Source organism: Arachis stenosperma, chromosome 4 (genome assembly GCF_014773155.1).
Source record: "Arachis stenosperma cultivar V10309 chromosome 4, arast.V10309.gnm1.PFL2, whole genome shotgun sequence".
Lineage (NCBI taxonomy): Eukaryota > Viridiplantae > Streptophyta > Magnoliopsida > Fabales > Fabaceae > Arachis > Arachis stenosperma.
Window position 1 is genome coordinate 14,173,251 of NC_080380.1, and position 27,967 is coordinate 14,201,217.

The 27,967-nt window shown below is 38.0% G+C and overlaps 1 protein-coding gene across 1 annotated transcript; it reads left to right on the forward strand.

Moving 5' to 3' along the window:
* Window positions 1–23,582: 23,582 nt before the first annotated feature.
* On the forward strand, window positions 23,583–23,984 carry LOC130974661 (uncharacterized mitochondrial protein AtMg00810-like). The gene has a single exon (XM_057899522.1). It carries the CDS (start codon window positions 23,583–23,585, stop codon window positions 23,982–23,984), a length of 402 nt encoding a protein of 133 aa, XP_057755505.1.
* Window positions 23,985–27,967: the final 3,983 nt, after the last annotated feature.

Sequence of the window (27,967 nt, forward strand, 5' to 3'; positions counted from 1 at the left end):
AAGTCACTAAACACGATCAACCCTTCTGTCCCGACTTCTTTAGCCAGCTTCAAGCCAGCAAGTAAGGCTTCATATTCTGCTTGGTTGTTAGAAGAAGAAAACTCGAACTTTAATGATAGTTCAATTCGAGTTCCTTTTTCATTTTTCAGAATAACCCCTGCTCCACTTTCAGCTTTATTGGATGATCCATCCACATATAGACTCCAGATTGTAGGGCTTTTGTGGCCTTCAGTGTATTTGAAAGTCGGTCAGATACTGAAATTTGATTATTGTCCGAGTTTCATACCTTAAGTCGAAATCGGACAATTTTATGGCCCATTATAGCATCCTTCCTACGATGCCCATCTTCTGTAGAATATACTTTATGGGTTAATTAGTTCGGTCCTTTATAGTGTGAGCTTGAAAATAAGGCCAGAACCTTCTGGAAGTGATGATAAGGGTGTATGCAAACTTTTCTATCTTTTGATAGTTTAGTTCTACCCCCTATAGAGCTTTGCTCACAAAGTAAATAAATTGTTGTCCGTGTTCTTCTTCTCGGACCAAGGGTGAAACTATAGCCCGACTTGCTACTGCTAGATAGAGAATGAGCTCCTCCCCTGGGACAAGTAGGGTGAGGATTGGGGGTTGACTTAGAAATGTTTTAAAGTTTTTGAAGGCTTGTTCGTATTATCGAGTCCATTCAAATTGGTTCCTTTTTTTGAGTATTGAGAACAATGGTATAGACTTTAAGGCTAATCCTGCTAGGAACCTGGACAACGCTGCCAACTTTCTATTTAGTTGTTAGACTTTCTTGAGATAAGTCGGGCCTTTCATGTCTAATATTGATGTGCATTTGTCCGGGTTGGCCTCTATACCTCTTTGAGTGAGCATTAAGTCTAAGAACTTCCCGGCCTCCACTACAAAGGTGCACTTTAAAGGATTAAGTCTCATCCCGTGCTTTCTTATTGTGGTAAATACCTCAGCTAGGTAAGACAAAAGATTAAGGTCGTCTCTGGTCTTGATAAGCATGTTATCCACATACACTTCCATTAATTTTTTCAGGTGAGATGAAAATACCGTGTTCATCAATTGTTAATATGTGGCCTCGTCATTGTTCAATCCAAATGGCATTACTACATAACAATAGTTAGCCTTTGGAGTGATGAAAGATGTATTCTCCTAGTCTGGTTTGTACATCGGGATTTGATTGTAACCTGAATATGCATCCATAAAAGAGAGACATCTATATCTTGAAGCTGAATCAACCAATGCATCAATGCTTCAAAGAAGATATGGATCGTTGGGACAAACTTTTTTGAGGTTGATGTAATCAACACACATCCTCTATTTTCCATTTTGCTTTTTCACAAGGACCATATTAGCCAACCACAAAGGGTATTTTACCTCCCTTATAAACCCAGCCTCTAGCAAAGCTTGCACTTGTTCTTCTACTACTTGTGTTTTTTCAGGACCGAGTTTTCACCGCTTTTGCTAGACAGGTCGGGAGCCTGGATAAACGATGAGTTTGTGATTCATGACACCAGGGTCAATACCGGGCATATCATAGTAATAAACCACTATTTTATGATTTATTTTGTACTGAATCGAGTGGATTTTATCCCTTATTCTCACACTTTTTCATAGAATTCGCATGTTTTCTATTTTCCTTTCTAATTTTGTGCTATGATTGAAAACATGCTTCTTTGGCCTTAACTTTGCTAATTTTAATCCTCTCTTATTACCATTCGAAGCCGTGATATGTTTGTTAAGTGTTTTTAGGGTTCATAGGGCAGGAATGACTTAGAGGATGGAAAGGAAGCATGCAAAAATGGAAGGAATACAAGAAATTGAAGGAATTGCTAAGATGTCAATCCTGACCTCTTCGTACTAAATCGATCATAACTTGAGCTGCAGAGGTTCGAATGAGGCGGTTCCAATTGCGTTGGAAAGCTAACATCCGGGACTTCAAAATGATATGCAATTTGGCATAGTTACCTTGCAGTTAGGTGACGCGCACGCGTGGTATGACGCGTACGCGTAACTGGTGCGGCAGACAAGCCAGGCGTACGCGTGACCACGTAGGCTTTCTAGGCGAAGAGGTTGGAGTTTTTTTATAAGAGCTCAATAAGATTTGCCTTTAAACTTTCATCAAAATCGTCTCCTATATTTGTTGTCTTTTCTACCTGATCTCCGATTTGAACTTTTTTTACTTTTTCCTCAAGTTGTGGACACAGTTCTTTTGGTATTCGAACATTGCTGAGCTCAATAGTATTAACTTCCTTACCTTTGGTACCACCCTTTGGGTTGAGACTTTCATTGTAACACTTTCTTACTAATTTTTTGTCTCCTTTTATAGTGGCAATTTTTTCTGCAGTTAAAAATTTCATGTACAGGTGAAGTGTAGAAATGACTGCAGCTAATCAGTTTAAAGTTGTCCGACCTATCAATTTAATGTCCTGCTATATAATGTCCTGCTATATATAAGCCCTGCTATAATCGGTTCAATTGGAAACTTCATGCATAGGGGAATGCATATACTAACAAATGCCTTGCTATTTAATCAAGTTCTGTCCACTTAAGCCATATATGATGCAGCTTCAGCGTGTCTCTCATTTCATCATTTCATGTTTTCAACTATATGACTAATCATCTTCCCTGCTTTTTAATTTCGCAGATACTTAAAGGTTGTGAAACCTGTAGCGGAAAAGGAGCCATCAAATGCCCTAGATGTAAGGTCATATATATATATATATATATTCCTTAAACATCCACCTTCCTTCCCTAACACATTATTTATTCTTTGCTCGATTTTTTTTAACAAATTCGTTCAAATACTGGTTATTTATTTTGGAGTATATGACAGGGGACGGGAAAGAATAAGAAGAATGGGAATATATTTGAAAGATGGAAGTAAGTTATTCTCCCTCGCATATTTGAATGGGAATATATTTTTGAAATCTATACACATTTGTATATATTTATTTTCAAGGATTAAAATTTGGTTGACTTTATAGTGATGTGTACTGTATCAGCATTTTTTTGTTTCTATCAACATTGTGATCCATGATATAAGTATATAACGTTATTCAAGTAGTTAAGAGGTCTTGATCACTTGTTTAATCCAACAATCACTATCTGATCTTCTCTTCATTAGTAACAATAATATAATATAATATTATATACAACTATAGCTCTTTTTATTCTTGTACTTTTCTTTTATTTTAAGTAGAATCATAAAAAGAGAAATGATGAATCTTGATAGGTGGACTGGATCTTGGAAACTACGAGCGCTTTATGGATATCAAGTTGACTCGTGATAATAACATAACCACTGGGAATATTTACCAGGCAAGTTTCTTTTTTTTTCTTTCTTTCTTCACACTCCAACATGTTTTCAATTCAATAATATATGATGTTGTTTACTTGTTTCAGTTCAGTGTTTTCTCCTCTTTTAGATTCTGAACCAAAAAAAAAAAGGAAATTGCAAATTTACAAAAGAACCCCTTGTTTATGTTTATCTCCTTCAGTTTTGGATTTTTTAAACCAGTCAAGAGTTAACAATATTCAACTCATTAATTTGTGGTTGTGGTTGCTGATGCAGCGCACATTAAGTATGCTTGACATAAAAATAATCTAGATAAAGTTGCATTGACTGCTAATACTTCTGTACTTTTTCCAAAATTGTTAATAGGACTTGGATGAAAGCATGCCTCTTACACTTTCTTTAGCTTCTTTATTACAAGGTAGCACCTTGTTAAGTTTATTTCTCAGCCCATTGTATAACTTGTCCATGTTATATATTTGCAGAGCTTGGTTCAGTTTGTGAAAAAAAGTACCGTTACTCTTGCACTCTATGTGTTTGTTATTTTGCTTCTTAGAAATTAGAATCATTTAATTACTTTCAATTTAGTGTTTCAATAACTCTCTTGCATTCTTTGTATATTGAAGAATTACTACTCAATTACTATGATGAAATAATACATATTTTGGTTCGGTTTAAGTACAGGGCGGGGATATGATCTGTGGCATTTCCAATTAGGTGGGACCAGCTATGTTTCCATTTTTAACTAAGTGAAAAATTTTGAATTCTTCGTGATTTTACAAGAGGAGGTAGATGGTGAAATTGAAGACAAAAGTGAAATAAATGATAGACGTCCACTAGAGATTCCAAAAGGATGAGGTGAAAAGAATTTGAAGAGGCTTAAAAGCAGTGGAAAGTCAAAAAATTCTTTGGAGACTAGGAATTCTGGTGGGTTAATTTCTCAAGCTCATGCCAATGCTACTAGAAATGTTATGATGCCATAAGTCGACTTTTTAGCTCACAGCTCATGTCCTTCGGGCTCCTTTTTTTGCATGCCTATGCTAATACTTCTCAAAGAAATAATTAGTGGATATGATTTGCTTAATTATTTGTATAAAAATTATTATTTTTTATTTCTAATACTAATAAAAAAAATTATATTTTATGTTTGATATTTTATTTGAGTTATATAATATTTTATTTATAGGTTATGATTTTTTGTTATTATGAAATTTTAAACAAAAAATTATTTATTTAACGTGGTAAAAATAATAGTTAAAAATATTTTTTTAAACGATAAAAAATGTCATTTTTATTCGGTAAAAATAGTTGTTTATGAATGTCGTTTTAAACAACATGAAATACCATTTTAACTCGGTAAAAATGTCGGTTTCAAATGTCGTTTTAACCAATTAAAAAACGCTGTTTTATCCGAAAATAATGATGGTTTGAACTGCCGTTTTAATCAACAAAAAAATGCCGTTTTATCCGAAAATAATGGCGGTTGGAACCAACTAAAAAATGCCGTTTTATCCGAAAATAACGGCAGTTTGAATCGCCATTTTAACCAACCAAAAAATGTCGTTTTAACATGTTAAAAAACCGCCGTAATAACCAAATGACGCTTAGAATTCCAGCGTTTTTTTAGCCACCATTTAAGGTAATAATGACGGTTCAAACCGCCGTAATAACCCTAAAAAATCGTTGTAATTACCAACATTTTTTGTAGTGACCCAAGGTCAGCATTGTGTCAAGATTTGCTTCCTAACTACACTTTACAATTCTAGTGCATTGCATTGTTTTATTTCTTTAACTGTTATACGTGAATTGGGACGAGATGAGGAAACAGAACACACTTGAGAACTAGAAGATAAGATAAAGACCGATTACTTGCACCTGTTTACAGGTAAAGAAAATTTTGAGAAAATTTTTTTTTTTTTTTACGGAATAGGATGTAACAATTTTAATTTTTGCACTAATTTCTTAAAATAATATTTTAAGGCGATTAATTTTATTTTGACAAATTGATTTTGAACTCTAAAATAAAATAAATGATAATATAATTTAATTATTATGTTATTTATTTATTTTACTTTCTCTAATTATAATGGAGTTTAGATAATAATATTAATATTATTATTAAATTTAATTTTTGTCTATATAAATAATTATGGTATTTCATTTAAGATATTTATAATTTGAATGCCAGATTCAATTACACCGAAACTTGAGACCAGCCCTTACCCACTAAATCACCTTTCACTAAATTAAACAGCCGAACCATTCCTTGCAAAGAAGAAGGAATAGAAATGTGGAATCACATTAAGTAATGGTATTACATAAAATCTAATATCACCACTAATTATTATTATTCCTTTGATTTTATCCATCTTTGGCCAAAGCCAAGAGAGGACCGTGGAGCATAATAAAACATAAGACACCTCATTTAGTTTCATTAAAATGTGTCATGTAATGAAACATTCTTATCCTTTAATCCAATATGACCGAATCCCTTTTGGAGGAAGAAAGAAAAGAGAGATTTTAACATTTAACCATTTGGTAATAAGGCCTTGACACATAAGCTTTTTATTTCCAATTCAAGTTTTCCACTAAAAGCAAAAAAACACTTTCCTTAATCTTTCATTTATTAAACGTATTGCATGAAGAAAAGAGAAAGTGAACGAGAGCTTCTATCAGAGAAATCGTGACCCTCCACTATTTTCCTTTTCCGATTTTTTCTAATTCGTAACTCTAATAAAAAATCTAATTTAATAAAAGAATTTGTATCTTCTGCTTTTATACGTTGGTATTACTTTTATATGATAGAAGTTGAAAGTAACGTAGCTTCATTTTTTCTCGAGTTCGACCAATTAGAGTTCTGGAGACATAGACAATTTCTGACATTTTTTTCTTCAGCAATTCGATCAAAAATTTTTTTTAAAATTTTTGTTAATTTTAAATTCGTACGGAAGTAAAGTTTGATCTTTATAATAATTAAATATGAATTTAATAAGTGAATATTGATTTGATTGATTACTATTTGAGTTTAATTAAGTTTACATTGAAATTCTGTGAAATTATTGTCGTTGTTTATGAATTACGGTTCGGCCGTGCAGAACAGCCCAACTGGAGTTATTTTGATGATTTTGGGGCTGTTGTGAATGAAAATTATTGATTAAAAGTGATAAAGTTTGATGGCCGAAAGATTAAACTAAAAGCTGTGAAAAATCAGCAACCGAAAAACTCAAAAACGGATTAAAATACAAGTAATATTTTGAAAGGAAAGGATTAAGGGTTTCAGTTTTGATATAAAAGAAAGATTAGTAATTGTATTTTATTTTTGAAGGATAATATTGTATTTGTATATAAAAAATCGAGGTATAACTTGTAATTGTATAAGCTTTCGAGTATTTGGGTGATAAGTAAAGTTCAAGGATAAAATGGGTATTTTATAAAAATTTAGGTTATATTTATAATTATAAAAATAAGTGAGAGTTCAAATATAATTTTATAAAGGAAAAATAGACAAAAGTACACTCGAATTTTCACACGGTGGACAGATGTACTCCTAAATTTTTTAATGAGTCATTTTCACACATGAATATAAAACTTCGTTGTCAATTCTACCTTTTCGTGACCTGAGTAAATTTTTCGATGGTGGTGGAGGCCAGGTGGCACGGTATTGTATGATGTGGCCAATTTGAGGTGACACTGTGGAAAATAGAAATATTCATTATGAAATTTGTTGAAATAAATATAAGAAAAGGGAATAATGAAATAACTCATCTTCCTTCTCTAATCTCTTCGAACCATATGAACCCTAACACAGGAAATGATAACAACAATTTTTTAAACTCTAATCAGAAATCTGTAAGTCCAAATGAGAACACCAAAATCAAAAAATTCATTTGTCCAAAGCAACTAATTTTGAGTTGCAGCCATTGTTCTAGTTTTACTTGCTGATTTTCTTCCACTGCTTCCGATCAAGCTTGTTCAGATACTCCCATGCTCCAGTATTGATCCGTTGTAGTCTCAACAGTGCAGCATCAAATTCTTGAGTTGTGGTCACTCCCACACTGCCCCTTTGAGTTGTTTGTCCTTCCATCTCTTTGTGAAATTATTCCAAATATGCATATCACAGAAGCGATGATGAACTCCAGGCATAATTTGTTGTATAGCTGGAATTAGACCCTGTTCAATTAATATGTGTAAATGCATACCTTTTGTTGGTCACTAATGAAGTTTCAACCATGAACCTTGTAGTTGTCCAAGTCATTGTGTAAATGCTCCAAGAGTTATCTCTAGTTTCTGAATTCACCACGACATAAGCAATTGGAAAAATCTAGTTGTTGGCATCTTGACCTATTGCAGTGAGTAGAAGTCCTCTATAGAAGCCCTTTAAGAATGTGCCATCAAGGCCAATGAAAGGTCTACACCTTTTTCTTGTATTTATTTCAACAAATTTCATAATGAATATTTCTATTTTCTACAGTGTCACCTCAAATTGGCCACATCATACAATACCGTACTACCTGGCCTCCACCACCGCCGAAAAATTTACTCAAGCCACGGAAGGGTAGAATTGACAACAGAGTTTTATATTTATGTGTACAAATGACTCATTAAAAAATTTAGGAGTACATCTGTCCATCGTGTGAAAATTCGGGTGTACTTTTGTCTATTTTTTCGTTTATAAAATATTGAGATTGAAAATAGAATATTAAAAAATTTGTGATTTAGAAAGTAATTAATAAATATTTTAAAAATAAGTATAAACTAAGTTTTAAAAGGAGATTATAAATATTATTTTAAATACTTCTTTAAATTTACTCATTTATATTAAAATATATCATTATTATAATTAGTATTTATCAAAGCTATTATTTTGTAAGAATATTATAATGTGTAACATTAATGAGTAAGCAAGCAAGTAGAGTAATCCTAAAAGTTTTAGAGAACGAAGACTTAATTATAGAATTTTATAATTCTTTTCCATAAGACACTTATGGAGAGGCGAGGGAATAATACAAAAATAATTTATATTATGGAATAATAGGAAAGAAAAGAAGAAGAATAAAGAAAAGAAAAGGAAAGAAAAATATTAAAGAAACCTCTGCCACAGAAGAGCAGAGAGCAAAGATTAAAAGAATCTAAAGAACCTTTGCCACAGGAGAGCAGAGAGTAGGAATAAAAGAAACGAAAGAAAGAATGAAACGAAAAGGGGATAAGTAGAAGTATTGTTTGGCCTTGAGAACAAGCTGAGATGATTATGTACCTACTGAAAATGAGCAAAAATATAGTGGTGAGTCCACCGAGATTTGCTTCCAGAGATACATCGGCCAATCCAGAGGATGGTCGCACCTGTAAGATAGAGGTTGCTTACAGTGGTTTTCGATACATACATTGGCCAGAGAGAGCCTCACCCATAAGACCGAGGTTGCTTACAGAGGTTATGTTTGCATACATCGGCTCAAGAGAGTCGCACCTGTAAGACAGAGGTTGCTTACAGATGTTATGGCACTGGAAACCAAACTTAGACAAAGGTTGCTGAGTTACGTCGGGAGCGGGTCGAAACTGACAGATGAGCTCATTACCTACAATAGGGTTAGACATGCATTATCCTTGTTGTGCATTTGCATTTTACTTGATACGGTGAAATTGTTTGTGATTGTCTTCCTGTGTTTATGCATTCCTTATTGTTACTCTGAATTGTGGTGATTAGATACTTCTCTGTGACACTTGTATATTTCATTGTGAATTACTTAAACTATGGTAATCCTGACTAAACTAACTACCTCCGATCCTACTAAGAACTCCCCAGTTCTTACCCCTGCTCTTCCCTCTTCAGATGGAAATAGGAACTCTAGTTAAGATTATCCATATACATACGAGGACCCAACAAAGGATATGAAGGTGATAGAGATCTCGTCTTTTGGCTGCAATGATCAATCAGAGACAGTAAGAGTTGGTAGCTTGTTTTGGGTGGCGCCTTCAGTGTAGCGTAGAAATTTTGGTTTAGTCTCTCACTTTTGGATAGATCCACCAAGAGATTAGGAGCTGTAAATAATGGCTAGGCTAGTTTCGGGCACCAGCTTAGGGGCTTCCTATATGAACCAGGGCCCGGAGCATTAATTATGTATATAGTAGCAAGATATGAAGGGTTGTACGCTAACTCATGATATATATGGTAGCACCTTTATATGTATGTACGATCTATGATATACGTTATGTTTATATATAATGTTGGCCTTGTGTATGCTTTATTTGATTCCTTATTGTGGCTTGTATATGTTTAATTAGTTGTCCTCGCAAATCTTTTTATAAAGTAAAAGTTTTTTCAAAAAATTCGATAATGCGCTAATTTGATTACAGGCTTAATAGTAAATAGTTAAAGTTTTGGATAAGCAAGTTAGTGACACTCGGTTTCCAATATGATCATGACGTACTGGAAATTGGGTCGTTACAATGTTCTTCATCACAGACCATACCATTGTCTTCGTCTCATCATCATGAGTACACAAAGCTCAGCTTCGTCGCTGGAAACTGCCACATGTGCCGCTGCAAGTCCCTGTCGCAACTAGTTTTCTTCTCCCTTCTAGACGCACCTACCAACGTCGGATTGGGCCACAGATCAACGGCCCAAAAGCTCACTACGTGTCGCGACCCACAGTCCTCACTGGACTCGATCCGACATGTTCGTTGACCCGAGATCCGTCGTGGCAGACCCGTGCCTCGACCTAATCCGGTCCGCTTGTTAGCTCTGCTGAGTCATCGCTGACGTGTTTTCCTCCTCCATTCAGACACTGCCACGTGTCCTTCATTGGCTGACATGGCTTCTAACGTGTCCTTCATCTCCTTCTATCGAATGTCGCAAATGTAAACAGAAAGGTCACATTAGCTACAATTGTCCAACACAGTTATGCCATTATTTCTAGATTTTGGGACACTTGATTACTACTTGTCCTACTCGCCCACAATGTTCATATCAGAACAAGTATCATTCTAGTTCCAACTACACTAATCAGAATGTACCTACTTCTACTGCTGCTGCTGCTACTGAATCCATTAACTCTGCTTCTCTCAATCCACCTTCTATCTCTCCATCCAACATTGAGTCTCTTCTTAAGGTACTTCTCTCCTTTTCTGGTAATACCTCTACTATTCTTTCCACTTCTTCAGGTAATTCTAAATGGTATTTTGATTCTGGTTACTTTAATCACATGTTTCCTTTACATCATCCTTTTTCATCTTTATCTACCACCACAAATGCACATTCTGTCAACACTACTGATGGTTCTCTTTCGCATGTGACACATAAGGGTTTTATTTCACATTCCAATCTTAATCTCCCTAATACTTATTTTATTTTAAAATTAAATTTTAATCTCATATCTGTTGGTCAACTTGCTGAACTCAGTTTTGATGTTAATTTTTCTATTTCTAGTTGTCGTGTGTAGGATCGTCGGACAGGACAGATCATTGGGATTGGACGTAAAGGTTTGTTTGAGCTCGAATCTCTGTGCTGTTTCTTCCCCGTCTACCATTCACTTGTGGCATCACCGTCTTGCCCACGGCTCCTTAGAAAAATTGTGTCCTATTGTGTCTAATGGTGTTTTGGGTCAGGCTACTAATAAGTCTTTTGATTGCATTTCTTATCAAACTGCCAAATAACCTGCTTTATCTTTTCACAATAATCCATCTCTTACTTGCTCTCCTTTTGATCATATCCACTCTGATGTTTGTGGCCTTGCTCCCACCACTTCTATGGGAGGGACTTGATACTTTATAGTTTTTGTTGACGATTATTTAAATTTTACTTGGGTTTATTTGATTACTAATCATCATGAGCTACCTCAGATTTATATCAACTTTGCCACTATGATTAAAACTCAATTTTCCAAGGTCATTAAAGTTTTTTGATGCAATAATGTTATGGAATACCGTGACTCCAATATTTTAAATTTTATTGCTGACCATGGTACTTTGTTTGTGTTTTCTTGCCCTAGTACATCTTAACAAAATAGACGGACTGAGCGTAAACACCGTCACATTCTTGACTCTGTTCGTGCAATACTTATTTCTTCTTTGTGTCCTGAGCATACTTGCAGTAAAGCTGTTCTCACTGTTGTCCATGTTATCAATAGACTCACTTCTTCTGTCCTTGGTAACATTACTCTCTTTGAGCATCTTTACCATAGTCCTCTAGTTTACAGTTCTCTCTGAGTTTTTAGTTGTGTCTGTTTTGTTCTTCTTCAACCTCATAAATATAGTAAACTTGAACCTCGGGCTCGTATGCGTTGTTTTCTTGGTTATGGCACTAAATAAAAGGGATCCTCTTTCTAGACGTATTCGTATATCTCATGTTGTTGTATTCTGGGAGCATCACATGTTTTGTAAGTTCTCTTCATTTGAGTCAATTCCTTCTACTTAGTCACCATTTTTTACAAACCCTACTGTTGCTCTTTTTTCTAGTGATGATTTTACAGGTTCTATCTCCAATCAATCCCTCGAGCCTCCTACTCTTCCGCCTTTTCCATCTCCTGATAATTCCAGACCGCACGATGATCCTACTCCTGCTGTCATGCCTCCTCCCTCCAATTGTTCTTCTAGGGTAAGAAATCCACCTCCTCATCTTCTTGATTATCATTATTTTTCTATTATTCTTCATCAGCATGAACATCAGTCATTTCTAAAAGTCTCCACAAATCCAAATTGGCAGCAAGCAATGCAGGAAAAAATCCAGGCACTTGAAAAAGTACACACTTGGGACTTGGTTGATCCTTTTTCTAATCAGATAATTGTAGGTAGTAGATGGGTATATAAGATCAAAACTCAATCTGATGGTTCTATTGATCGTTATAAAGCACGATTAGTTGTTTAAGAATGTACGCAAGAGTATGGTATTGATTATAAAGAGACTTTTGCTCTTGTTGCTCGTCTCACCTCTGATCGCACTCTCCTCTCCATTATTGCGGTCAGAAAATGGTCTCTCAGTCAGATGGATGTGAAGAATGCATTTTTTAATGGGAATTTGAAAAAGAATGTCTATATGAAACCACCTCTGTGATATCCTTGCCCTTCTAGCAAAGTCTGTCTCCTTCCTAAGGCACTTTATGGTCTTAAGTAAGCTCCTCGTGAATGGTTTGAGAAGTTCAGCACCAGTATATCCAATCTCGGTTTCACTTGCAGTCCTCATGAGAATGCTCTCTTTATTTTTAAAAGTGAACATGGAATTGTTCTTCTACTTTTGTATGTTGATGACATGGTCATTACTGGAGATGATGTTGATGGTATTTCTAATCTTAAAGCATCCCTTCACCACACTTTTGAGATGAAAGATCTTGGTTCTCTCAGTTATTTTCTTGGCCTTGAAGTGATATCCTCATATGATGGCATCTATCTCTCTCAAGTTAAGTATGCTTATGATCTTTTTGCTCGAGCCAGAATTACAGATAGTCGCACTGAGTCTACTCCTCTTGAGCCTAATGTTCGGTTTACTCCTATGGATGGTACTGTTTTGGATAACTCTACTTGTTCCGAGCGTTACCTGAAACTGTAGGTTGATCTCGGACGAGATCTTCTGTGCTGGTCAGAGCCGACGCGTCCGGCAGGTGTATAGCGGCCGGAGCTGGTGTGTTCGACTTGTGGAATTGAGAATGCTGCTGATCCCTTGTCACCGAAGGGTGGGGGTACCTGCAAGGGACTCCGATGCTTAAGTTAGCAAGGGTATTAAACAGGTATTGAGTAGAATCAGAGTATGAGTTATATCTGGGTGCTCCAGTGTATTTATAATGGTGAGGATTGACCTTCTGTGGATAAGATAAGTTAGTTATCTTATCTTATCTTATCTTTATCTTCAAGTGAGGTCATCTTATCTTCAAGGGAACCGCCCTTCTCTCTATAGGCTTGGGCTGCCTTAGGATTTGGGGCGTGTTCCTCTATTTGGGCCCTTCTTTGGGCTTTCCTGGTGATTTGGCCGAGCTCTTAAGAAAGAGGTCGGGTTGTCCTGATCTGAAGAGGTCGGTCGCTTTGTCTGTCGAACATCCCGAGTCGGACAGCTCGACCCAGGGTATGAACAGTGCCCCTGCTTGAACTTGGTCTTCTTTTTTGAGGTCAAGTCCTTGACTTCGGTCCTTCTTTGGTGAAGCCGAACTCAAGCATCTTGTCGATTCCTTTGTAGCATTTTTTGAATGTAGAACGTTTCCTCTAAAAGCGCACGCTTTTATATCGGCGCTTTGGGAACGTGCGAGGGTTTAATGCTTTCATTAATTTTAGCATTAATTGCCCCGTTTCTCTTTGGCTCTTTACTTTGATTTGAAACCCCAGAAACGGTTTCTCTCCTTCGCCCTTTTCGTAACTTCTTTTCTCCGCTCCCTTCGCTCTCTGTTTTTCGTTTGTGCTTCTACTTTCTTGTGTTGCGGCGTCGCTTGGCGTTTTTTCTGGAGCTTCTGTTTTCACCTGGAGTTTTGCAGTTTCGCGTTTCTCCCTGCGACATTGCTCTTATTCGCGTTCTTTCTTTTGCTTGTGAGAGGGCGTTTTCAGATTTCATCTTCCATCTTCAATTTCTTTGAAGCTTGCCGCTCTTTCAGGTTGGTACTAGCTTTCTTGCTTCTTTCGTAGCTTCGTCTTCAGTTTTTAGGTGAAGCTTTGATTTTGCATGTTTGAAATTTTGAATCTTTTCGTGGTCTTGTATTTCCTGTCTTTCTTTTATACATTCTTTTGGCATTTCCGTCGAGGCTTTCTAGGGTTTTATTGTTGCTTCTGGTTGTTTCCTGTCTTTGATGATTTCTACTTGGCATGCTTTGATTTTTGGGAATGCTTTTTGCTTGGTAGACTGTAATGACTTTTTGTGTTTTTCTTTGATGAAAAAATATTTACTGTTTTGAATTCTTTCTGAGAAATGCTGGGGTGCAAGCTGTAGATCTTGCCTGGAAACCTTGCTTTGTTACTGCCTCCAAAGAATGCCCCAGGACTTTGGTTTGAGTCTTGGGGTTTTCCTTTTCTTGTTTCTTCGCCTGTATCGTATTGACCGAGTTATTTTTCTCCCTTTGTCCGGGATGTTTTTAGTAACCCCATCTTCTTTTCTTACTTTGTAGGATTAGTTGGCCTCATGTCTTCTCGCAATAACATTGTAGAGATGTCTTCCAGAGTTCCCGAGGGGATGTCCGATTGGCTGGACTCCCTTGTTTTGTTGTGTGTTTCTGTTGTGGATGCTGAATTTTGCACAGAGCTGAGGAAGCGCCATAGGATTTGTGGTAACAATGCCCGTGAAGAGGATTACGAGCTTGTTGCTCCTGATTCTGATGAGAGAGTTTGTTTTCTGACTTCCATTGAGAGGGAGCGTCCCTTCTTCTATGCCTATGAATACTTCTTCAGTCAGTTGAACGTTACTTTTCCTTTTACTACTTTCGAGACTGACCTGTTGTGGTCGTGTAATATTGCCCCATCCCAGCTTCACCTAAATTTCTGGGGTTTTATTAAAATTTTTCAACTTCTCTGTTGAGAATTAAATGTAACACCCTCTCAGACTCTTTTCCTTTATTTGTTTGTTTCCGCCAAGCCTGGCGGTTCTTCAAAAAAGAAAGCTTCCTGGATTTCCTTCAGGTCCGCCCAGGGCCATAAAGTTTTTGCTATGTATGATGAGTCCTTTAAGGACTTCAAGAATTACTTCTTTAAGGTTCGTGCTGTCGAGGGGGCCCGCCCCTTTTTTCTTGATGAAAATGATGAGCCTTATTTCCCTCTAGAGTGGCAGAGGGATGTGAGAGTGTCTCGCTATACCTGGGAGATGCTTGATGATGTTGAGTGTGCCTTTGTTGTTGTTCTTGAGGATCTATGGGGGAAACCACCCCATCTTGATACAAAAAGGTTTTTGAATGACCCGTCCTTGGTTCGGACTGTTTTGGGTACTTGTCTGACTTGTTTCTTAATTTTTCCTTCCTCTTATTGAGATTGTAACTCTTTGTTGTGGCTGATTCTGTATTTGCAGATATGTCAAAGAACAATGACCCCATGAGGGCCTTTAAAAAGGCGAAGAAGGCAACTGCTGCTCTGAACATCTCGGCCAAGGTGGTCGGAGAGGGATCTTCTCAGGCCCCCGTGAAGCCTCCTGTGCTGGGTTCTCCCGGGCCGAGGAATGCAATTCCTACTCCTCGGTTTCGTCAGGTCGATCCTCCACAGACTTCTGCCGCTGCTTTTGGTGCTCCTTCTAGTAAGAAGAAAAAAACAACTGAGCCTTTCAACCTTGATGCTCCCGACTTTGATCCGATCGAGTTTGTAGATCAACAAATCGGTCCTTATGGTGCCCTTTTTATGGATGACGTATCACTTCTTTATCATTTTGATTATGTAACTCGAAGTGGTATTAAGTTGGCACACATGGGAGCGGCCCTGTATCGAACTGCTCAAAGTCTTCCTCTTCATGCCACCAAAGCTTTTATGGAGGAGGCCAAACGGGAGTTTGATCGGATAAAAGGCTTGAAGGAGGAGCTCAAAGTGAAGGTGGCCAAGTTGGAAAAAGATCTGGCGAATGAGAAGGCGAGTTCCATCTCTTTGGCTGCCTCTGTGAGGCTGGCTGAGGACATGGCACTGAGGCATAAGGATAGCTATGTCACGTCTTATCGGGAGGGAATGCATCTGAAGGAGGAGTTGGAGAACGTCCGAGCTGATTACTCCGAGCTTCAAGGTCATCTTGTTGACAGTGTAACTGCTGCCTATGAGAACCTGAAGGAGCAGGTTCAAGTTATTGCTCCTGAGGCCGACCTTACTCTCTTCAGCCTGGACAATGTTGTGAGGGATGGTAAGATTGTCCCTGATGACCAGGATGATGATGATGCTGACCCTCCACCAGTGCCTTCTGTCAAAGTGTTGACCTCCTCGATTCCTCCCGTTACGTCTGATCCGGATTGCCAGATTCTGAACCGGGATGATGGAACTGTAGATGCTGTGCCTATTCAGACTTGCCCTCCTTCTCCCCGTACCGATGCTGCCGGGAAGGCTCCTGATCTTGGTTGACCTCCTTTTTTAAGTATTTGTGTAAATAGCCCGGTTTGTGGGCTTTGAACTCTTTTTTGTAAATGATGTTTTGTTGACTGTTGATACTCCACTTGCTACTTTTAGCAACTTTATTTTGAAAAACAGAATGGTTTCTCTTGCTTTTGGGGTTGGCTTCAAGCGGCCTGTTGAGTCTTTGTTTTATGGTAACTGCGATATGCTTGCTTGTAGCTTTCTTTAGCATTTACCTGGAATTTTCAGAGTTGTTTTTTTATCCATCCTCTTTTGATTGCTTTTGTGGCGAGGTCGAGGTCTATCAGGTCGAGTTATCTCCCCTCTGTTGGTTGATCTTCTCAATTGATCTTTTCGAGCAACCCCTTGGGATTACTTTTTATAACTTTTTGTAGCTTTAGTCCGACTTCTTCATGTTGGTCCCCGTTTCGTTACTAGGTGATCCTTTTTCTTAGATCTTGTCCAAATCTCTTTTGAGGTTTTACCTTTTGTAACTTTATCTTTTTCGGGCCGACTTTGTCATGTCGGACGTCGTTGAGTTACTCGATAATCCTCTTTCTTGGACCTTTGTTCAGGTCTTTTTCAGGGATTTATCTTTTATAACTTTATCTTTCCGGGTCGACTTTTGTCACGTCGGGCTCTGTCGAGTTATTTGATAATCCTCTTTCTTGGACCTTGTTCAGGTCTCTTTCAGGGATTATCTTGTTTTGTAGGAGACCGACTTCGTTAGGTCGATCTCTTCTAAGTTGTTTTTGTAATCCTCTTTCTTGGACCTTTGTTAGGTCTCTTTCAGGGATTACTTTTACAACTTGTCATGTAGGAGACCGACTTCATTAGGTCGATCTCTTCTAAGTTGTTTTTGTAATCCTCTTTCTTGGACCTTTGTTAGGTCTCTTTCAGGGATTACTTTTACAACTTATCTTGTAGGAGACCGACTTCGTTAGGTCGATCTCTTCTAAGTTGTTTTTGTAATCATCTTTCTTGGACCTTTGTTAGGTCTCTTTCAGGGATTACTTTTACAACTTGTCTTGTAGGAGACCGACTTTGTTAGGTCGATCTCTTCTAAGTTATAGCAATTCCTCTTTAATAGGGTTGGCCAGACCTCTTTCCAGGGATTTGCTGATAACTTGGGTTGACTTGGTCCGATTTTTTGGTGTCGGCCAGTCTTTTTAAGTTATTATATAGCAATCCATAAGACCTCGTCAGGTTCTTTTTGGGATCACTTTCGATAACTTCTTGCATTATTCTATGTTCATCTTTGCCGATTTGTAGATGGTGGTTTCTGTCCTGGTTTAATCGACCTTTAGGTGAATCGCGTTTTCACCTTTGTCGGTCGATCATTCCTATCGAGATCGTACAATGAATCTGTTCTTCACTTTCTGTTCGATCCGTTGCTTTATAATCGGACGATGAATGCTTCAGATTAATGCATCTTGGGAATTTGTAGAATATCTGAAATGTATTTTATTTAAAGAAAGTGCAAATATATACAGGCGAGAGTTTTTCATACCCTTAAGTCGGATTAAATCTCAATCTTGACGCCTCATTAAAAAACCTTTTCAGGAAAAAGAGTGCATCTTGTGATGAGATCTTTTACCTTTTCTAACTATAGTACCTTCTTAGGTTACAGGCGTGCCATGATCTGGGGAGTTCTCGTCCCTCGAGTTCAGACAGTCTGTAGTAGCCCTTCCCAAGTACTTCTGTGACTCGGTAGGGTCCTTTCTAGTTGGTTGCCAGCTTTCCTTCTCCGGGTCGAGTTGTTCCAATATCATTTCGGATTAAGATGAGATCATTCTTAGCGAAACCTCTTGGCACTACCTTTTGGTTATACCTGGAAGCCATTCACCGCTTTAGTGCTTCTTCTTTGATCCGAGCTTTTTCTTGGATTTCCGGAAGTAGGTCGAGCTCTTCTCTTTGAAGTTGAGAATTGGTTTGTTCATTGTAGTGGACTACTCGGGGAGACCCTTCCTCGACTTCTATTGGAATCATTGCCTCTACTCCGTATGCTAATCGAAATGGTGATTCGTTCGTAGTAGAATGGGGGGTTGTTCGATACGCCCATAGGACTTGTGGAAGTTCCTCGGCCCAAGCCCCTTTGCTTCTTGCAGTCTCCGTTTCAGCCCGGCCAATATGACTTTGTTGGCCGCTTCGGCTTGTCCATTGGCTTGGGGATGCTCGACGGAGGTGAACTGGTGTTTTATATTCAAGTCGGCCACTAGTTTTCTGAAGCCTGCATCTGTGAATTGGGTGCCATTGTCTGTGGTGATGGAGTATGGGACCCCGAACCTTGTAACGATGTTCCTATATAGGAATTTTCGGCTTCTTTGAGCAGTGGTGTTGGCTAGGGGTTCTGCTTTGATCCATTTTATGAAATAGTCTACCCCTACTATGAGAAATTTTACTTGTTTCGATCCCTGTGGAAAGGGTCCGAGAAGATCGAGTCCCCATTTTGCAAATGGCCAGGGTGAGGTCACGCTGATGAGTTTTTCCGGCGGGGCGATGTAAAAGTTGGCATGCTTCTGACATGGTGGACATGTCTTTACAAATTCTGTAGCTTCCCTTTGTAGAGTTGGCCAATAGAATCCCACCCGGAGTACCTTTTTGGTGAGAGCTTGCGCTCTAAGATGATTGCCACAAATGCCGCTGTGTACTTCCTCCAAGACTTCCTTTGTGTTGGAAGTCGGTATGCATTTTAACAATGGTATTGAGATCCCTCTTTTGTACAGTGTGTTGTTTATGATAGTATAGTACTGTGCTTCCCTTTTTAACCTCTTTGCCTCTTTTTTATCTGTAATGAGAGTTTCTGCTTTGAGGTAATTAATTATGGGGGTCATCCACCCTTGATCCCGACCTGTTATGGCTAGGACTTTTCTTCTTCCGATATTGATGGGTTCTGCAGTACTTCCTGAATGAGGCTTCTATTGTTGCCCCCTGGTTTGGTGCTGGCTAGTTTTGAGAGTGCGTCAGCTCGGGCGTTCTGATCGCGGGGTATATGGCAGATCCTATATTCCCCGAGTTGTCTGAGCTGTTCCTTGGTTTTATCCAAATATTTTTTCATAGTAGGATCTTTGGCTTGGTAGCTCCCTGTTATTTGTGAGGTAACGACTTGTGAGTCACTGTAGATGTTGAGTTTCCAAGCTCCAACTTCTCTAGCCAGCTTCAAGCCAGCTAATAACGCTTCGTATTCCGCCTGGTTGTTTGAGGCCGGGAATACGAATTTGAGGGAAAGCTTAAGTTGGGTTCCTTGGTTGCTTTCGATTATCACACCTGCACCACTTTCGGCTTTATTCGAGGAACCGTCCACGTATATATTCCACTCTATGGGGATCTCTGGAGTGTCTATGAATTCTGCAATGAAGTCGGCTAGGTATTGTGATTTGATGGCTGTCCGTGCTTCGTATTAGAGGTCGAGCTCGGACAACTCGATTGCCCATTGTAGGATTCTTCCTGCTAGATCTGTTTTCTGCAATATCCCCTTTATGGGCTGGTTGGTCCGAACCTTAATGGTATGCGCTTGGAAGTACGGGCGAAGTCGTCGGGATGTGAGTATGAGAATGTAGGCAAACTTCTCTATTTTCTGGTAGTTCATCTCTGACCCCTACAGTGCTTTACTAATGAAGTAGACGGGTTGTTGCCCACCCTCGTCTTCTCTAATTAGTGCTGAGGCTATTGCTCGACTTCCTACTGCAAGGTACAACATGAGTGGTTCCCCTGCTCGTGGTCTAGATAAGATAGGTGGCTGTCCCAAGAATTCTTTGAAGTCTTGGAAGGCTTGTTCACATTCCGTTGTCCACTCAAAGTTCTTTCCCTTCCTTAAAGTAGCGTAAAAAGGGAGGGATCTTATTGCTGACCCTGCTAGAAATCTGGATAAGGCTGCCAGTCTCCCATTGAGTTGTTGTACCTCTTTGACGCAGGTTGGGCTCTTCATGTTGAGTATGGCCTGGCATTTATCTGGATTTGCCTCGATTCCTCTTTGTGTGAGCATAAAGCCCAAGAACTTACCGGCTTCCACTGCGAAGGTGCATTTAGCCGGGTTAAGTCGCATGCCATGCTTCCGTATGGTGTCGAATACTTGAACCAAGTTGGACAGTAATGTTTCTTCACTTTGTGTCTTTATCAACATGTCATCCACATAGACTTCCATGATTTTTCCGATGTAGTCTGAGAAGACCTTATTCATTAGCCTTTGATAAGTAGCTCCCGCGTTCTTAAGGCCGAAAGGCATTACGATGTAACAATAGTTTGCTTTGGGTGTTAGAAACGAGGTTTTTTCTTGATCCGATGGATACATTGGGATCTGGTTGTAACCCGAGTATGCGTCCATAAACGAGAGATACGTATATCCCGATGAGGCATCTACTAGAGCGTTGATGCTTGGTAGTGGATAAGGGTATTTTGGGCAGGCTTTGTTGAGGTCAGTGTAGTCGGTGCACATTCGCCACTTCCCATTTGACTTTCTCACCAAGACGACGTTCGCTAGCCATAGTGGGTACTTAACTTCTCTTATGAATCCTGCCTCTAGTAGTGCTTGCACCTGTTCTGCTACAGCCTGAGACCGTTCTGGCCCGAGTTTTTTTTGTCTTTGTTGTACCGGCCGGGATCCCGGATAGACTGCCAACTTGTGGCTCATCAGTTCGGGATCTATGCCTGGCATGTCGGCAGTTTTCCATGCGAAGAGATCAACATTATCTTGTAGGAACTGTATGAGTGATTCCTTTGCGTCTCCTTTCAGGATCGTGCCAATATTAGTTGCCTTATCCGAGGTGTCTCCGATCTGAACTTTCTCTACTTCACCTTTGGGTTGTGGACGGAGTTCTTCTCGTCTCTGAACTCTGCCAAGTTCGATTGTGTGGAACTCTCCTCCTTCGCCTCTGAGGTTTAGACTTTCGTTATAACAGCGACGCGCCATCTTTTGATTTGCTTTTATTGTAGCTATCCCTTCTGCAGTTGAGAATTTCATACATAGATGTGGAGTTAAAACTATTGCGCCGAGTTGGTTTAACGTCGTCTGACCTATTAAGGCATTGTAGGCTGAGCTTACGTCGACCACGATGTAGTCTATCTTAAGTGTTCTGGACTGGTTCCCCTTTCCAAAGGTTGTATGTAGTGATACGTATCCCAGTGGTTGTACTGGGTATTCCAAAGTCCGAACAGGCTGTTCGGATATGCTCTTAGCTCTTTTTCTTCTAAGCCGAGCTTATCGAAGGTAGTTTTGAATAAGATGTCGGCGGAGCTTCCTTGGTCAATTAATGTACGGTGGAGGTTGGCGTTTTCCAGTATGATAGTGATGACCACGGGGTCGTCGTGTCCCGAGATGATTCCAGATGCGTCTTCTTTGGTAAACGTGATTGCTGGGATGTCTGGTGCCTCCTTCTTTCCTTCGACATGGTGTACTTCTTTGAGGTGTCGCTTGCGGGATGATTTGGAGATTCCTCCTCCCGCAAATCCGCTGTGTATCACGTGGACGTGACTCTCTGGTGTGCGAGGTGATTGTTCAGACCGTCCGATATCTTCATCCCTTCTTCTTTTTCTTGGCTCTTCGTCCCGGTTGGCCAAAAACCGATCTAGTTTTCCTTCTCTTACTAAATTTTCTATGACATTTTTCAAGTCGAAGCATTCGTTGGTGGAATCTCCTCGAACTCGATGATACTCACAGTATTCATTCCGATTCCCTTCTCCTCTTTTGCCTTTGAGTGGCCGAGCTGGGGGTATTTTTTCCGTATGACAGACTTCTTTGTAAACATCTACCAAGGATAACCTGAGAGGGGTGTAGTTATGATGTTTTTTTATTTTCTCCCCGGAGCGATCTTCCTTTTTCTTGGATTCTTTATCTTTATCTCGGTAGGCAGAGCCGAACCTCGAGGCTTCCCCAAGTCGAGAATTCTCCTCCATGTTGATGTACTTCTGCGCCCGTTCTTGTACTTCGTCCAGGGATGCAAGGTACTTCTTTGATATAGATTGGCTAAACGGTCCTTCTCGTAGGCCATTTATGAGGCCCATAATGGCAGCTTCTGTTGGTAGACTTTGTATGTCCATGCATGTTTTGTTGAATCTTTCCATATAGTTACGAAGACTCTCCCGATCTCCTTGCTTGATTCCTAGTAGGCTGGGTGCGTGTTTAGCCTTGTCTTTCTGTATGGAAAATCTGGCTAGGAATCTTTTGGCCAGGTCATCGAAGCTCGAGATGGACTTTGGAGGTAGGTTGTCGAACCATCTAATGGCTGTTTTGGTAAGAGTTGTTGGAAAGACTTTGCAGCGAACTGCATCCGAGGCGCCAGTGAGGTACATTCTACTTCTGAAATTGCTGAGATGATGGTTGGAGTCTGAGGTGCCGTCATACAGAGTCATATCCGGAAGTTTGAAGTCCTTTGGGATTTTGGTCTTCATAATTTCCCTGATGAATGGATCTTGATCCTTGCGAGCGCTATCCTCTGAAGTGGATCGAGGAGCTTTAGTTTTGAGATCGGATTCGAGTTTTAGAAGCTTATCTTCTAATTCTCGGCGTTGCCTTATCTCCCGATGTAGATCCTCTTCTTTTTCGCGTTGATGTTGGGCCTCTTTCTCAAGTTGCTTTAATCGATCTTAAAGCGTCTCTATCACCCCTGGATTTGATGAATTTTTGTCCCCGTTGGGCTCCGGAGTATCTTTGAGTATTGCATCCACGTTCTTGTGCGGCGTTCTATCTTCCAAACCTGAATCGTGGTCGTTGTCATGGTCGTCCGCCATGGTGATGGGATGACTTCCAGGTTCCCCGGCAACGGCGCCAATGTTCCGAGGGTTACCTGAAACTCTAGGTTGATCTCGGACGAGATCTTCTATGCTGGTCGGAGCTGACGCGTCCGACAGGTGTATAGCGGCCGGAGCTGGTGTGTCCGACTTGTGGAATTGAGAATGCTGCTGATCCCTTGTCACCGAAGGGTGGGGGTACCTGCAAGGGACTCCAATGCTTAAGTTAGCAAGGGTATTAAACAGGTATTGAGTAGAATCAAAGTATGAGTTATACCTGGGTGCTCTAGTGTATTTATAATGGTGAGGAGTGACCTTCTGTGGATAAGATAAGTTAGTTATCTTATCTTATCTTTATCTTCAAGTGAGGTCATCTTATCTTCAAGGGAACCGCCCTTCTCTCTGTAGGCTTAGGCTGCCTTAGGATTTGGGGCGTGTTCCTCTATTTGGGCCCTTCTTTGGCTTTCCTGGTGATTTGGCCGAGCTCTTAAGAAAGAGGTCGGGTTGTCCTGACCTGAAGAGGTCGGTCGCTTTGTCTGTCGAACATCCCGGGTCGGACAGCTCGACCCAGGGTATGGACACTACTCTTTATCGACAGTTAGTTAGAAGTCTTGTCTACTTGACTATCACACGACCAAATATCGCTTATCCAGTTCATGTTCTTAGTCAGTTTTTGTCAACTCCTCGTACTACTGAATATGCTGCAGTTCTTCGTATCCTTTGCTACATCAAAGACACTCTAGTTCATGGTCTTCATTTTTCTACCCATTCATTCTTAACCCTTCAGACGTACTCAGATGCTGATTGGGGGGGTGATCCCACTGATCGTCATTCTACTACTGGTTATTGTTTGTTTCTTGGTGACTCTCTCATTTTCTGGCGAGCCAAGAAACAAACATTCACTGCTCGATCAAGCACCGAAGTTGAATACTATGCTCTCGCTGATACCACTGCTGAGGTTGTCTCGATTCGTTGACTTCTTGAAGACTTGGGTGCTCTTCAATTGTCCCTGACTGATGTTTTTTGTGACAATCGCAGTGCTATTCAGATTTTCCATAATGATGTTTTTTATGCGCGCACCAAACACATTAAGATTGATTGTCACTTTGTCTAACAACGTCTCCTCATTGATGTTGTTCGTCTCATAGCGGTTGGGACTCTGGATTAGACTGCTAATATCTTCACGAAGGCTCATCATCCTACTCGTTTTTGGACTCTAATATTCAAACTCAAAATAGTATCCTTAGCTCCCACTTAAGTTTGAGGGGGAGGGAGTGTTAGAGTATAATTATGATGAATTAGGATCAGTTAACATCAATTATAATTAGAGTTAATAGTTAAAATCGTCTCTGAAATATACCCTGATCTCCATTTTGATCCTCGAAAGATAAAATTAATCAAAATCGTCGCGAAAGATACACGACTTGGTCACGTTAGTCCTTCCGTCAGTTGGATGATGACGTTTCACGTTAAGTGACACGTGGCATGATGATTTGGTGGGTTAATGCCACATGTCACAAGATGATTGGTTGATGTGTCACTTGACATGTAAAAAAGTTATTTATAATCAAAATAGTCCTTGAAAGTTCAGACGTAAGTCATTTTCATCTCTAAAATTTTAAAAATTAATCAAATCGGTCCTTATATAAGTTATTTATTTTTTCTTGATAATATTAAATTTGAAATATTTTTTTGATACTATTAATTTTAATAGAAATGTAATTCACAAACAAAAAATTAGTAATTGTATCTTTTCTTCTTAAAAATTTTTTCAATAAAATTATCTCTCTCCTTTAATTCTTCTCAAAATCTCTCTTATTCTTTTTTATTCTAAAATATTTTTCTTACATTATTACATTTTGCTGGAATATATATATATATACTCAAAATTGAAATGTATGTATTTGTTAAGCTAAACAAAGTTATATGCTCAAAATAAGGGTTGATTACATGCATAAATTTCATACACTCTTAATCAATCCTTTAAGTTGAAAAGGTGGTATTGATCCTTGAATTCGAGGAAACTCTTGTTGATCTGGATGGATTTGTCGAAGCAATGAGGTCATCTCTCTAAGAATTCTTGTTAAGGCGTAATTGTCGAATAAAGATACTTCAACAATAGCTCTTGAATAGGAAGTTTTTGTCTTGAGGTGTCATGTTGTTTCTGCTAAATTCGAGATCAATTGCTATGCTTTCTTTGGTGTCTTGTGGCAAGTGCTGCTCCACTAGATGCATCAAGCGAAGCCTTATCCTCCATATGTAACTCCTCGCAAAAGTAGTTGATAAGTACAAATTTTTAATTTGATGGCATGAGGAACAAAGCTTCTTAAACCACTCCTAATACTTATAAAGTGTCTCTCCATGCATTTGAGTGATTCTAGAAATTTCTTTCCTTATACAATATATTAGTCATTCAGGATGGAAAGAATTTCTTAGAAAATGTCTTTTCGAACAACTCCTAATTGGCAACTACCTCTCTTAATATTCTTATAGTGAAATGCTGTTTTGCCACTAATAATGTAGTAGTGCTATTGATCCAGTTCAGGAGCGGAGGAGAACTAGGTCACAACTAAAGATCTTTTTGGAAAATGATTATTTTTGGGTTGGCAGTGTTAGTTTTGGGTTGGGTTGGTTGACATGGTCCATGACAAAAAAAAATATATAAAAGGAGGAATGTAGCTTAGTTAATATATCTGAAGTTTCTATCTTTATTAGACATTCTCTTCGCATCTAGATCCAAATTTTCTAGGCAAGGAGTAATTTGGAAAAACACAAACACATGATCATGATGATTATGTTAAAATATATTACTACACCCAAAGATTAGAGTATTAGACCACTTTAATTATAACCCTAAAAGTTATATCACTTTTTAACAAAAATACGTGATAAATTTCAAAAATTAGGGTGGTGCAAAATAAGGTGTACTAATCTTTGCATGTCTCAGTGCTGAAGATTTTTGAAATCAGAGAATCAATGCTGCTGAATTTCTCAAAGATAATATTCCTCATTTTAATACTCTTTTTCTATACTTTGAGCATATGTATTCCATTTAAATTGTATAAAAAAGCTTTGAGAAATGCAAATATCATGGGATATTTGAATTCAATGCAAGTGTTAGTAGACTATGATGTTATTCTTCTATACATTCAAAAAATTTTAAATGCTCATAATTTTTTTATACTTATTTATGGAGGCTTTTATGGTGAAATACTTGCAATATCGTTTTGTCTAAAGTATTTTTATATCGTTCTTAGTGTTTTGACTTTGTCAGAACCAGTTTTTTATTTTAATAGAAATAAGTGAAAGGTACCATCATACTGTATAAAAATTTTGGTATAAAATTAATGAAATAGCTAAAAAATCTCCTGACCTCTTAATTCTCAATAAAAGATTTTAAATTTGCAAAAAATTGAGAAAATTTGAAGTTACAAAAAATTATTTGAACCATGTATATTACACCACAGTTTAGTACAATGCACTATTAGTTGAGAAAATGTGATATCATTGATAAAGTAGCTAATAAAACATATATGATTGGTCAAATATTTGAAATTATTGTTATAGTTTATATTCACTACAAAATTTCTTCATGCTATGATATAAATAAATCTGATTATCCAAACAAATAATTTTTAGATAACTTAACATGGATTGATAAGCATATAGTAAGATGTTGGTCCAATTAGTATTTATAAGAATGATTCAATGTTTTAACTATATCCTTTTAGTAAGAAGGATTATATCAATTCATGCTAGCAAGAATATGGCATAATTCTGCTGCCCCATTGGATAACAACATATTATGGGGTTAGGATATAAAATTGATTTTCAAGCGATTTGCTAACTATATCGTTTTTTCTAATAGATTGAAAGATCCATATAGCTCAGTCGAGGTGTTAGAGAGTTTACAAAACAATCTTATTGCTGTTATCAATATTAATGGAACTCATTCTTTGACATAGTCCCATCATAATAAAGTGATCCACAATAGTTGATCAATCAAAGATACACTAAGATCAATATAATTACAAGCTGGATTGCACAACATCAAGTTAATCGATTAATTAGTTAATAAAATAAATAAATAAACAAATAATGATAAAAGCTTTTTATCATTACTAATTTATTTATTTATTAACTAATTAATTAATTGATTAATTTAATGATGTGCAATCTAACTTATAATTATATTGATCTCAGGGTATCTTTGATTAACCAACTATTGTGGATTATTTTGTTGTGCTAAGAGTATGTCTAATAAACGAATCTCATTAACAATTGTAACACCAATAAGACTATTTGATAAACTCTCTAACACTCAGATTGAACTGTATGAATTTTTCAATCCATTAGAGAAAACGATATAGCTAATAAATTGCTTAAAAACCAGTTTTATATCCTAACCCCATAATATATTTTTTACCCAATGGGGTAGTGAAATTATGCCATATTCGTTCTTGCTCAAATGAATTGCTATAATCTTTTTTACTAAAAAGATGCAGTTAAGACATTAAATTATTTTTTATAAAAATTAATTGGACTAACATCTTGTTATATGCTTGTCAATCTATATCAAATTATCTAGAGATTGTTTGTTTGGATCATTACATCTATTTATATCATGGTATGAAAATTTTTTGTAGTGATTATAAATTATAACAGGTTTAAATATTTGACTAATCATATATGTTTTATTAAATACTTCATCAATGATACCACATATCCTCTCAACTAATGGTGTATTGTACTAAGTTGTGGTGTAATACACATAATTCAAATAATTTTTTATAACTTTAATTTTTTTTAATTTTTTGCAAATTTTAAATCTCTTATTAAGAATACAGAGACCAAGGGGCTTCTTAGCTATTTCATCAATTGTATACTAAAATTCATATAGTACGATAGTATCTTTCATTTGTTTTTATTAAAATAAAGAACTGGTGCTAACGAAGTCAA

What these genes read in the sequence shown, in the direction of transcription:
- LOC130974661 (XM_057899522.1), top strand. Translation starts at nt 23,583, where the DNA reads ATGGACACTACTCTTTATCGACAGTTAGTTAGAAGTCTTGTCTACTTG.